This window comes from Phoca vitulina, unplaced genomic scaffold, assembly GCF_004348235.1.
Source record: "Phoca vitulina isolate PV1807 unplaced genomic scaffold, GSC_HSeal_1.0 scaffold4, whole genome shotgun sequence".
Lineage (NCBI taxonomy): Eukaryota > Metazoa > Chordata > Mammalia > Carnivora > Phocidae > Phoca > Phoca vitulina.
Genome location: NW_022589707.1, coordinates 47,017,845 through 47,031,437, shown reverse-complemented (window position 1 = coordinate 47,031,437; position 13,593 = coordinate 47,017,845). Strand labels below are relative to the sequence as shown.

The following is a 13,593-nucleotide window of genomic DNA, read 5'->3' as shown; positions in this document are numbered from 1 at the left end:
AGGTATTTATCTAAAGGATACAAAAGTGCTGATTTGAAGGGGTACATGCACCCCAGTGTTTATAGCAGTAATGTCCACAATAGCCAAACAATGGAAAGAGCCCAGATGTCCGGCAACAGATGAATGGATAAAGAGGTGGTATATATATATATATATATATATATATATATATATATATATATATATACTGGAATATTACTCAGCCATCAAAAAAGAATGAAATCTTGCCATTTGCAATGACATGGATGGAACTAGAGGGTATTATGCCAAGTGAAATAAGTCAGTCAGAGAAAGACAAATAACATCTGATTTCACTCATGTGGAATTTAAGAAACAAAACAGATGAACATAGGGGAAGGGAAGGAAAAATAAAATAAGACAAAAACAGAGAGGGAGACAACCCATAGAGACTCTTAACTATAGAAACTGAGGGTTGCTGGAGGGGAGGTGGGTGGGGGATGGGATAACTGGGTGATAGACATTAAGGGAGGGCCCTTGATATAATGAGCACTGGGTGTTAAATGCAACTGATGAATCTCTAAATTCTACCCCTGAAAATAATAATATACTATATGTTAAATTGAATTTAATAAATTTTTTTTGAAAAACTGGACTGTCTTTTAGACATAAGCCTAGCTTTTTATACTGTACTCCCTCTCTGGCCTATTTAACTTTAAATACTAATTTATATCCTCTTGTTTTCCACCTGAAAGCTAATCTTTCAAGTGTCCTAGTCTTGTTTGAGCAGAATAAAACCATCGCTTCCACCTCTAGATCCTTTCATGTGATGATCTCCTGTCTACAGTTATTAATTTTTAATATTTTAATGATAGAAAGAAAATTAAGGATGCTATTCTGTTTATTAAACAAATGGAGCCACCAATTCACTGAGTAAATATTTATTGACTGCCAACTGTGTCCCTCTCTCCAAATTAATGAGTGAAAGGAGGGGAAAAAAACCCTAGCAACCTAAATCAATAGGCTTGGGAGTATTTCTTTTGTTAGAGCTACTCTATAATTGATTCTCTTACCAGCTTTAGATAGGATGGGCAGTACATAGCAACTGATATTGCTTTGAATTTTAATTTTTGATTTTGTTTAAGGCTTCTCCAGGTTTTTTGAATTTCATTATGTAGTCTGTCAAATGCAGTGAACATGTAAAGAGGTTTGTTAAAGGTTTAGATAAATACATTGATATTATTAGTATATCATGACATATTATTAAAGAGAAGTGAGGACATTAAATAATATATCTTCATCTTAGCATTGATTTTCTGGAGGAATGTAGAGGAGGATTATTTGCTCCTACAAATGAAAATATGAATAATAGCTCACTGATAGCCCATTTTTGTGCCAGCACTGAACTTTTGCACATACTACCTCTGTTAATATAATCTCCAAAATGAGAATATGCCATTTTTATGTGATTTTTAGGTCTCATTTTTAGAAACAATGTTTATTCTCTTTATTAGTTTAGTTGATCTCATTAAAACTTTCCACTAGAGTTTAGTACTTCTGTGTTAATTCTAATATATGGAATAAACTGCTTTAAAATTTTTTCCTACCATAATTCCATAAATGGAATAAGGGAAAAATTATTGTTTGCATAAAAATAAAGATTGTAGAGGTTATCATATGTGATGTTGTGGTTATCTAAAAGAATAGACAAGATGTCTGGAATTCATTTCAAATGTTTATTATAGAGGTTTTGGAGTACCTGGGTAGTTCAGTCAGTTAAGCACCCAACTCTTGATTTCGGCTCAGGTCATGATCTCAGGGTTGTGAGATCAAGCCCCGTATCAGGCTCTACACTGAGCATGGAGTCTGCTTGAGATTCTCTCTCTCACTCTGCTCATTCTCACGTTCTCTATCTAAAATAAATATATAAAAAATCTAGGAAAAAAGCTAATTATAGAGGTTTAAGAAAGAAGATTATGATAGTGGATATTGACCACTGTTTTGTGCTGTTTGTGAAATCACGACCTTGATATAATAATTAATGTGTGTTATATTTTTTACTAGAAGATATATAGAAAAGTTTACATATAAAACTTATAAACCAAAGATTATTTTAAATACTGTTTAATTATGTTGCTGTCCTTGTTATACCCAACATATTTCAATGAGCTCCACTTAAATTTTTGCTATGACTGTTACTTCTAAAACTGTCACATGTGTTCTTGCTTTTCTTGGACTTTCTAAATTATTCCCTGGGGTACCTCAAACTGAATTCTAAATGCATAATCTCATCGGGAAAGGTGAGTTCTATTACTATTACTTACACAACTGTTATCTGAAATCAGACCTGTCCTAATGAATTTTTTCCAGGTATGAGCTACATGGTTAATATTTCCTTATAATTTTTCACATTGCAGGAGTTCTTTTTGAGACCAGAGATAACGATTTCAAATTTTAGTTTAAAGAATAGAAAGTTAAGATTATTATAAATCTAAGATACTAAGTCCATTTTCTTGAGAATGCATTATATTTGGTTTGGAGGGCTATGTATGAAACAGTGTGGCCAATTATAAATTAATTGTTTTCATAATTTAAAACACTGTTTTACAGCAAATTACCAGAATTGTACTCAGTCTCAAGAGAAACTGAATGAAGATATGATTAAGTAAGTACAAATAAAATGTTAATATCATGTTTATTGCATACTGCGTTATTCAGTACTTACAAGGAGAAAACTGAGGTTTGATCATTATTAATATCACATATAAGTGATTAAAGCAAATGAGACCTTTCCTTTCATTAGATATATAAAATATAACTATACATAATTTTTTCTTTGATTTGAAAGGTAATGTAGGTTCATATGCTTTAAGTTGTATTTGACAGAATTTTCATCAATAGAAAATTCATTTTGGGATTTGCATTTTTAGGCCAATTTTGCCTTCTAGAACTGAAGGTACATATCCTAAAGGCTAAAGGATTTGTTTTTCCTTATTTTCAAATTATTTTCCTTACAAGCCTTATAGAAAAATACTACTTCTATAAACTTTAAAAACCAAAAAGTCATGTGCAGCAAATAGTAAAAATAATAATATAATTTTAAAAATTAAAACGTAAAGTTTTATTGACTAATTTTGAAGACTAATTTTCAGACTATTATGGTAATGTATTCAAACTAAAAATTATAAAATCTGAAGTAAATAATTTATAAGGACATTCAGTTTTTGTAGTTTGTGTATGAAACAGTATCGTTTCCTTTGTCGTGTATTAAGTTTGTTAGATGCTGCTTTACTGAGAATATTCACTGGACTTCCGTAGCATCTCACTAAAATTATGAGAGTTTTTGCTACAGACCTAAGTAATCCCTCATTTTTCTCCCAAAAGTGAAGCCTGCATGTTGCACAACCCAAGGGACACCGATCACATTGCTCTCTGGGCCATAATTCTTGACCTGCACTGTCCAGTATGTTAGCCACAGCTACATATGGTTACTTAAATTTGAATTAATTAAAACTGAATAAAACCTAAGTATTTAGTTCCTCGTTCTCAGTCACATTTCAAGTGTTCAGTAGCCACATTTGGCTGGTGCCACCTTGTATATCACAGATACGGAACATTTGCTTCGTCACAGAAAATTTTATTGTACAGTACTGTTCTTTGCAATGTAAATGGCGCCCTCTCCAGTTGTACTTTGCTGCAGCCTCAACTTTCTTTGAGAGGCAGTTCTGGTTTTTAGCAACTTTTACATAAAATTTCCTTATATTGGTTCTTTTGAAAATTCCTGATTGAAATCCAGTGTATTGCCTTCTACTGAATTCTGTTCCTACAATGTCATACTGGGGTTCTGGTGTATAATCATGAAGTTTGAGTTTCTTACAAAGAAGTTTGGAACTTTTAAAAATAGGAGCATCCATTTAAAGAACAGATTTAAAAAAGAATAAAATGAAAAGATATGTCTGTATACAATTATTAGAAGGTTACAAAATTTACCAAAAAATTATTAACATTTATACTGTAGTATTTATTACGCTATTGTTTCTCAAACTGGTGTTCTGTTTTGGGATATTTGGGATACATGAAGACAAAAAGATTCCGTGGTCAAACTGGTTTTCCTCCTCTTGGGTACATACAGGACAGATAAGTATAGTAAAACTCCATTTACTCCAAGTTATTAAAACCTATTTGACTATAAGACCCAATTTTTCCCCCACACACCTGGTAACATCCTGTGAAACTAATGTTTTGATGAACACATTTCTGGGAATCATTGCTTTATATCTTCTTTTTTGATGAGGATAAAGTAATACCTGTTTCAGCTATAATCATCAGGAAACAAAGAATTTTATTCCACCTATGTTATTTTCCAAAGACAATGACTCATAGCTTTATGTAAGTTTAACATTTTAATGTTCAACCTGTATCCTTGTTTTATTTACCAAATATTCTGAAAATAATTGAATATTTTCTTATTGAATCCAAATCATAATGACCAAATAGTCCCAAGATTATTGCTGGTAAATATGATGCCTCCTCTTCCCTCAAGAGTTAATTGATTAATTCCATATGAACTTCTAAGCAACTTGTTCCCTCCCTTTTACTGCTTCTGATATATCTTTCATAATCTACTTGAAAATGAAGGGGTGAACTATATCCATGGTTGTGTTAGATTTAGCTCAATTGCATTTAATGTAAAATCCTTTATAATAGTTCTTTAACCATGATAGAAATTATTTCTCTCACATATAAATATCTGAAAGTAAGTAGTCTTAGTATGAAATATGGCTCAAAAGCCATTAGGGACTGGGCACCCTCTGTTTTTGTACTAGTGCTATGACCACATCCATTTTAGCTGGGCATATTGCCACTTCAAATACAATGGAGGTTCTCTTATTTAGGAAGAAGATAAAATCGGATATTGGCTGATAGTAATTAGTGGCATCAAGTAGTGGCCTAGAATAATTCCCAGATTGTGTACAATGGGACTGTTAATAGGTGATACATTGTAAAAGGAGGTGGATGTTCATAGTTAATTGGTCTGAGACAGTTGAGTTGAACAAAAGAGTTGAACAAAATTAAACAATTTCTCTACTTTTTGATTTTTTGGTATGTTCATGTATATTATCAGTTTCCAAGGAGGAATGATGCTAGGTATACAGGGTTTCCCAAATCTACTTGAGAACCTTTTTTCCTCAGAAATATTGCTAAAGTTATTCAGATTTTAAGTTCAGGATTCAGATCACGGATTCAGGATTCAGATCTTGGGCTCTGCCACTTTTTAACTATACAAGCTGTTAAGTAACTTCTGTAAGCTTTGGTTTCTTCATCTGTAAAATGAGATGTTAATACTTCCTGAAGATCCAATGATACTCAGATATGTCAAGGGCCTGACATAATATTTAACACAAAATAAATGCTCAATAAATGAAGCCATAAAATCAACCTTAATTTGCATGCAGTTTTGAATGAGAAGACTTAGACTATGAAGGTAGTTTCATTTCCTGATGCAAACAAAATAAAATACCTGGGCTCTGGGATACTGGGGTTTCTTCTGCTGGGTCCCAGGTAGTTTGGAAGTCTGATTACTGGATAAATGAGGAGTTAATAAGTATAGTATCATCCATTTGGAATAAATTGAATGTGTTGTTTTCTTTGTTTTTAAGGAATAGTCTCTTAAAAAGTGTAACAAGGCTTCTGTAAAAATTATTTTTTCTGTAAAAAATTTACTTTTTCTGATTAAATGCTTAATATTTTCATTGTACATAGTGTAAAAAGATAAAAATGCACAAAGAAAATTAAATCACTTATAATATCCTGCCACTAATAGATAATAAACATTAGTTTTGGTTTATATTATTACAACTTTTTTAAATGTATGAGTATGCATTTATAATTTTAATATAATTGGAATTATACTGTTCATATGATTTTAACAGCTTTATTGAGGCATAATTTACTTATAAAACTCTACAGTTTTAACTGTACAATTCAATGATTTTTAGTAAACTGACAGAGTTGTGCAACCATCACCACAATCCTTTTTTAGCCCACTTCCATTACTCTACAGAGATCCCTCCTTTGTAGTCAATCCCCATTCCCACACCCAGTCCCCAGGCAACCACTTATCTGTTTCCTATCTTAAAAATTTCCATGGCCTGGACTTTGCATGTGTATGGAAACATATAATATGTAGGGTATCTGGCTTCTTTTATTTATTAGCATAATGTTTTTGAGTTTCATCCATGTTGTAACATGTGTCAGTAGTTTATTCCTTTGTATTGCTTAATAGTAATCCATTGCAGGGCTACACCTCTAGTGTTTATCTGTTCACTAGTTGATGGATATTTGGATTGTTTCTGGTTTTTGGCTATTTAAAAATAATGGTTCTATGAATGTCAATATAGAAGTCTTTGTGTACACATACGTTTTTATTTCTCTTGGGTAGATACCTAGGAGTGGAATTGCTGGGTCATATGGTAAGTTATGTTTGTCTTTTTAAGAAACTGCCAAACTGTTTTCCACAGTGGCTACACCATTTTGCTTTTTCACCAATGTGTAAGTGTTCCAATTTCTCCATATCCTTGTCAACATTTGTTTATTGTCTGTCTTTTTTATTATAATCATAGTAGTAGGTGTGGAGTGGTATCATATTGTGACTTTAACTTGCATTTCTCCAGTGACTAATAATGAGCATTTTTTTCATTACTTTTTAGGCATTCATATATTTTCTTTGGTTAAATGTTCAAATATTTTGCCTATTTTTTAATTGTGTCATTTGTCTTATTACAGAATTATGAGAATTCTATTCTAGATACAAGTTCTTTGTCATATGTGTGATTGGCAAATACTTTCTTCTAGTCTGTAGCTAGTCTTTTCATTTTATTAAAGGTTTCTTTTGAAGCACAATAGTTTTAAGTTTTGATGATGATGTACAGTTTATCAAGTTTTTCTTTTATGGAAATTGTACCTTTGGATGTAAGAATTCTTTGCCTAAACCAAGATCATGAATATTTTCTCCTACATTTTCTTCTGGGACTTTGAACATTTTAGCTTTTACACTTAGGTCTATGGTCCATTTTGAGTTTATTTTCGTGACTGTTACAAGATAAGGTTCTAACTTTTTTGTATATGGCTATATCCATTTGTCCTGGCACTATTCCTTGAAAAAATTATCTATTCTCCTTTCTCCTTTGCCTTGGCACCTTTGCTAAAAATCATTTGTCCGAATATAAGGATTAGTTTCTGTTCTCTCAGTGTTGCTGCATTTATTGATATATCTATTCTTATGCTAGTATTATACTGTCTTGATTAGTGCAGTTTTAGAAAATAAATAAATAAATAAATAAATAAATAAATAAATAAATAAAATCAAGAATTATAAGTCCTCCAACTTTGTTCTTCGTAAAAATTATCTTGGCTCTTCTGAGTTCTGTTCATTTCTATGTACCTTTTAGGATCATCTTGCCAATTTCTGCCAGAAAGTCTACTTAGATTTTTGATAGGGATTGTATTGAATCTATACATCAATTTGAGGATATTTTCATCTTAACAACATTGAGTCTTCCAATCCATGAACATGGATTACCTCTCTATTTATTTAGATCTTCTTTAATTTCTCCCAACAGTGTTTTGTAGTTCAGTGTTCAGATCTTGCATTTCTTCTTTTGATTTGCTTTTATAACCCATTTTCTTCTTACAATATTGTAAACATTAGGAAACAGTCAGCTCTTATTATTTGCAATAGTTTTATTTAAGTTGTCATGAATACTAAATTAGCAAATATTAAACCGTTGTTACTAGGGTAAATACAGGGTTGGGTTCCTGTGAGCCTCTGGTCACAACATATTCATCATTCAACACATATCCTCATTTTATGTGTATTTCCATTTAAAGACAACTTACTTAATATATATTGTTGATTCATTAACATTGAACTCATAGTCAATAGCACTGTAACTCATGCCCGAATGACACCTATCTAACACATACATTCTCTCCATAGGATACATCACAGCTTTCTTACACTTAGGAATACTAGACAGCACTTAAATATGCTGCCTAAGAGTCATTTTAAACAGTGGAATCATCAAAAATTAAACAAAAACACAAAAGTCAGGAAAAGGTGGCACTACATAGACCACAAAAACGACACCTTTTTACGATGTGAGTGCTGAAACAAGAAGGCATAGTGTTGTCTTGTTCAACCTCAGCTGGGAACGTCTTTGTTGGGCAACTCAGACTTTTTACACTCTGTACATGTCCATGAGTAACAATGAAAACATCTGAGTATTGATTTGGGGGTTAAAAATAAGCTTTAATGAGCGAGCAGATTTGCCAACACCGAATCTGGGAATAATGGGGAGCAGTTGTATGTTCCTCTGTGTTTTCCTTGATACTTCACTTTCCTGGCTTTCTACCTACCATGTTGGCCACTCCTCAGCTTGCTTTTGCAGGCTCTTTCTCTTCATCTCAGACTCTACCATGTCTACCTGAGCTCATTCTTTGGTCCTCTATCTTTTTTATCTACACTTAACTCTCTCTCTGTGGGTAGTCTCAGTCAGTCCTTTGTTTTAATTACCACCTGTAAGCTGATGACTTTCAGATTTACATCTCTAGCCTAGACCCTGCTCCAACTATTTCAGACTCTCATTTTCAGCTTCTTACTTGATCCCCACTTTGATGTTTAATAGGCATCTTGGTCTTAATGTATCTAAATCAAAACAATCCCCTACAAATCTATTCCATTCCCAGTTGCCCACAGCTGTACATGGCATACCATTCACCCAGTTGCTCAAAACAAAATCTAAGGAGTTATCCTTAATTTCTCCCCTTCCTGCATTCCTCACAGTCAGTACATCGGCAATTTCAGTTTGCTGTATTTCCAAAATATAACTAGAATCTGTCCATTTCTTTATACATCAGTTGCCACCATCTTCATCCAAGTCCCTAGCCTTCTCACACTGGCCATTGCAATAGCCTCCTAACTAAACTGCCTGCTTCCATTCATTCTCCATAGAGGAGCCAGAGTGATCTTTTTAAAAGTTGAACTGATAAGGCCATCCAGTGCTTAGATTTTCCAATGGTCTACATTTTTTCTTAAAGCCTGTGCAATGCACCATGGCTGCCCTACAATATTTGCTAAATTCTCTGACCTAATCATTTCATACCACTTTGGAGTTCTTTTGTTCCTGGAACATGCTAAGCTTTTTCCTGCCTCAGACCTTATTATTTTTCTCTCTCCCTAGAATATACTTTTCTTGCTTTTTATGAGCTGGTTCCATTTTACCCTTTGGAACCCAGTTCTAATATTACTTCCTCAAAAAAGTTTTTCTTAACCACTCTGTCTGCAGTAGCTCTCCCAACCCACCTTTACTCACTGGTTATTCTGTGACTTATCACCCTGTTTACTTCCCTCATAGAACAACCTGAAATTCTTTTTCTGTGTGTATTGTCTGTCTCCTCCCACCATAATGTAAACTCTTCATGAATAAGGAGGGCCTTATTATCTTGCTCATGACTGTATCTCTAAAACCCCACTCATAGTTGGTACCCAGTACATTTCTTAAATGATTCCATTTATCTGGTCTCTTGTTAGATTGTTTTCAGCTTTTCTTTATTGTTGTTAACTACCATGACCATCCAGCTAGATTAATCTTTTTACATGTTTCCTTAGGGCAAATTCCTGAAGTTAAATTTTGTATTTAATAATCTATATATTTTTTAAATATTTTGTACAGGGGCGCTTGGGTGGCTCAGTCGTTAAGCGTCTGCCTTCGGGTCAGGTCATGATCCCAGGGTCCTGGGATCGAGGCCCACATCGGGCTCCCTGCTCCACAGGAAGCCTGCTTCTCCCTCTCCCACTCCCCCTGCTTGTGTTCCCTCTTTCGCTGTGTCTCTCTCTGTCAAATAAATAAATAAAATCTTTAAAAAATAAAAAATAAAATAAAATACTTTTTACAGTGCTTTTGACTATCATTTCTTCATCCACCTGTTCCATGTACAGCTATCTTAATTACTTCAATGTAACTTTTCAAGTAAAAGTATTAAAAATTATTGAAAGAAGATATAACTAGCAAATGTTTTAAAATAGTAGTTTTTACTAGTAATGTAAGAGAGATATACTCTAGACTAGGGAAACCTAGATTTTTATGTTCAATGTACTTTACTTCTCATGGAGGTTTATTTTTAGTTATTTTATAGGTTCTAGCACAAAATCTTTCAATCAAATATTATGATAGATTGCATTTTTTTTATAACAAAGGGAAAAACTGCACTTGAGTCTCACTAACATTTCCAATAATCTTTTTTCAGGTTGACTCTGTATTATATTGGAATAGGAGTTACTGCCTTGGTCTTTGGCTACATGCAGATTTCCTTTTGGGTTATGACAGCAGCACGACAGACCAAAAGAATTCGAAAACAGTTTTTCCATTCAATTTTGGCACAGGACATCAGATGGTTTGATGGTTGTGACATTGGTGAACTTAACACTCGCATGACTGAGTAAGAGGATGAATGTGTAGTATATCGACTTTGTTTTCATATATGCTATATCAGTGACTTAACTGCATTTTTTTTACTTGTTTCAGTGACATCAACAAAATCAGTGATGGTATTGGAGAGAAGATTGCTCTGTTGTTTCAAAACATATCTACTTTTTCTATTGGCCTGACAATTGGTTTGGTCAAGGGCTGGAAACTCACCCTGGTGACTCTCTCCACATCACCTCTTATAATTGCTTCAGCAGCCATATTTTCTCGGGTAGGCAAGATGGCTAATGCGGTGTTGACTGGAAACAGGAGAGTGAACTAAGTTTTTTACTAAGTTTGTCAAAAAAGGAATTTCTATTCATATCCTATGTCTAAAAATGGAAAGGGATATTAAACATCACCAATACTTTTGATTTTATTCACTATTAATCACTTTTTTGTCTTCAAGTTATTTGGCCACAATGAGGTTAATTTTAATATCTTACTAACATTAAAAAAATTCCTCTTCATTTAGTAGCCTAGTGCAACTTCAAATGATAGCATGGATAGAGAAGAGCCTTATGTGTTCTAAATTTCCAGATAAATGTGTGCAATTCATTTCACTAGACCAGAATAAGAAAATCCTAAAACTGTAAACACTTTTTCATGTCAGCCATTTCAAGTTTATATTTTTTATAAGACTCTTGAATTACATTGCAAATGTCTTCTAATGTCTGCTTTTATGTACTTTAGAAATCTGTTTCAATTTTTTAAACAAATTATGTATTTTCATTTTAAATTATATTTCTAGCAATATTGTGAGTATACCACAAGATATTAATCTATTTATAATCTGGATTTGAAACCAATGCTCTTTGTTAAGTCCAAAAACAACCAATATATCCCTAATATCTCTCTCCAAATCAAGTCTGGCTATTCTAGCAATGTATATATCCATCGCCTAGATTGGAAACACAGTGCATTCTTAGGGATGGATGAGGTTTTTAATTTTGCAAAGCTAATTATTCTTTATGGAAATAAAAGCCATAAAATTCACTGAGTTTATATGCTAACATTATACAAGTTCAACCAAAAGAGAATTTGCAGCAATGAAAATATTCTATGGCTGAATAATTTCTTAACAGGCTTCAATGTTTACACAAGAAATCTTTATTTAATGAGACTTCTAGTATTGACCTTATAACCCTTGTAAAAATCTTCATCCCCAGCATATTTGAAATGAGGACCTCCTCAATAGGAAGATTACCCACTGTGTGTTACTGAGATCAGAACTTAAACTTAACTGCCCAGGAAAGTAAAGTGGATAAGAAGTTTAAAAGGAACAACAGTGGGAAATCTAAGTTCTGCTATTTTATTAACTGGTTGTAAAGAAGAAGCAAATAAAGATCAAAGTTATCCAAATAACTAAAGAAGCCAGGGTGGGTGGTTTCTAGCTTACTTTGATTCATTTATTAAACATTTGCTATGTGCAAGGCTTTTTGCTAGGTGCTGCTTCCTCTCCAGTGATACATATGTGAATTCAGAAAATAATGAGTATTACTCAGTTTATGCTACCTCCTGACTTTAACAACTATCCGAGCGTGTCTTACATAAAATCATCTCCAATTATGTGGAATGTGTTTTGAAAATGAAATTTGTTATGTGAGTAGGCAATAAAGACTCACAGCTCAGAGGACAATTTTCCTCTTATTCCATTTCATTGAACCATTGTGCTAAACTAAATGAAATCCTTTACTATTAAAGGAGTAGAAAGTGAGATGTATAATAGAGAAAAAGGCATATTGGGGCGCCTGGGTGGCTCAGTTGGTTAAGCGACTGCCTTCGGCTCAGGTCATGATCCTGGAGTCCCAGGATCGAGTCCCACATCGGGCTCCCTGCTCAGCAGGGAGTCTGCTTCTCCCTCTGACCCTGCCCCTTCTCATGCTCTCTCTCTCTATCTCATTCTCTCTCTCAAATAAATAAATAAAATCTTTAAAAAAAAAAAAAAAGGCATATTCTGATTTTAAAATTTTGAAAAATCAGGTAAACCTGCCTAATATCAACAAGCATGATATTCTGCCTCCTCTCTGTCTCTTAAATCTCACCTCTTACTGTTAGAGATATAGCATGTACTATGTAGCCTGCATTATGCAGTAATAGCTTCAGGGGTCACATTCCAGACCTATGCAGGATCATCTTCCTCTTCCTGCTTCTGTGACCCATAGCCTCTGGAAGACTTGCTTTTTACATAATAACAAATCAAGTCAAATTAGGCTTACCAGTTTCCAAAGTGCACCCAAAAAGGACTGTGTCCCTAACACCCATCTCCAAATCAAGTCTTTCCCAATTTTATTAATGTAAGTACCCATTTTCTAAGGTTTTAAAAATATAGGAAGGGAACAGTGACGTGCTACTTGTAGAAGGCAGAGTAGAGATTTAGATTGAAGATTACATCAGACTAAGCTCTTCCACTGCTGTGAGACTTTAAAAAGTCAGTTAATATCTCTGGCCATTGCTTTCCTCATTTGCAAACTGAGAAAGTTAGATCAAATGATCTTAAGTGCCTTTTCAATAATAAAATTCTGCTATTCTAGATTCTACCTGAATTAAAATCTCTGCACGTTGTTACTGCCTCAGGGTCATTTTTTTGGTTAACTGTGGTCATGGTTTATTACAGATAATCATCTCATTGACGACTAAGGAATTAAATGCCTATTCCAAAGCTGGGGCTGTGGCAGAAGAAGTCTTGTCTTCAATCCGAACAGTTGTAGCCTTTGGGGCCCAGGAAAAAGAAATTCAAAGGTCTGTTCCTTCAATTAGGACAATATTTGCTTGGTTTTATTTTTCCCAAAGTCTGTTACATTGCATTTTGTCTTTTTAAGGTATACACAGAATCTAAAATACGCAAAGGATATTGGCATAAGAAAGGCAATAGCTTCTAAACTCTCTCTTGGTGCAGTGTACTTTTTTATGAATGGAACCTACGGACTTGCTTTTTGGTATGGAACCTCCTTGATTCTTAGTGGAGAACCTGGTTATACCATTGGAACTGTTCTTGCTGTAAGTCTTGTTTGAAAACAAAGGTAACTGGCCTATATAGTCTCTTCTTATCTAGAGTTTAGTAAAAATTTGTCTTTGAATGACGATGAATATCCAAAATGAATGTTTT

General features: G+C 33.6%; 1 protein-coding gene across 1 annotated transcript in view; it reads left to right on the top strand.

The window, feature by feature from the left end:
• ABCB5 (ATP binding cassette subfamily B member 5) overlaps positions 1–13,593 on the top strand; it is a 119,635-nt gene that overhangs the window by 7,758 nt on the left and 98,284 nt on the right. The window contains exons 4-8 of the mRNA XM_032401225.1: positions 2,569–2,623; positions 10,267–10,458; positions 10,545–10,716; positions 13,102–13,226; positions 13,307–13,484. Of these exons, the coding sequence (XP_032257116.1) occupies positions 2,569–2,623; positions 10,267–10,458; positions 10,545–10,716; positions 13,102–13,226; positions 13,307–13,484 (722 nt within the window). The remainder of the gene's footprint in view (positions 1–2,568; positions 2,624–10,266; positions 10,459–10,544; positions 10,717–13,101; positions 13,227–13,306; positions 13,485–13,593) is intronic.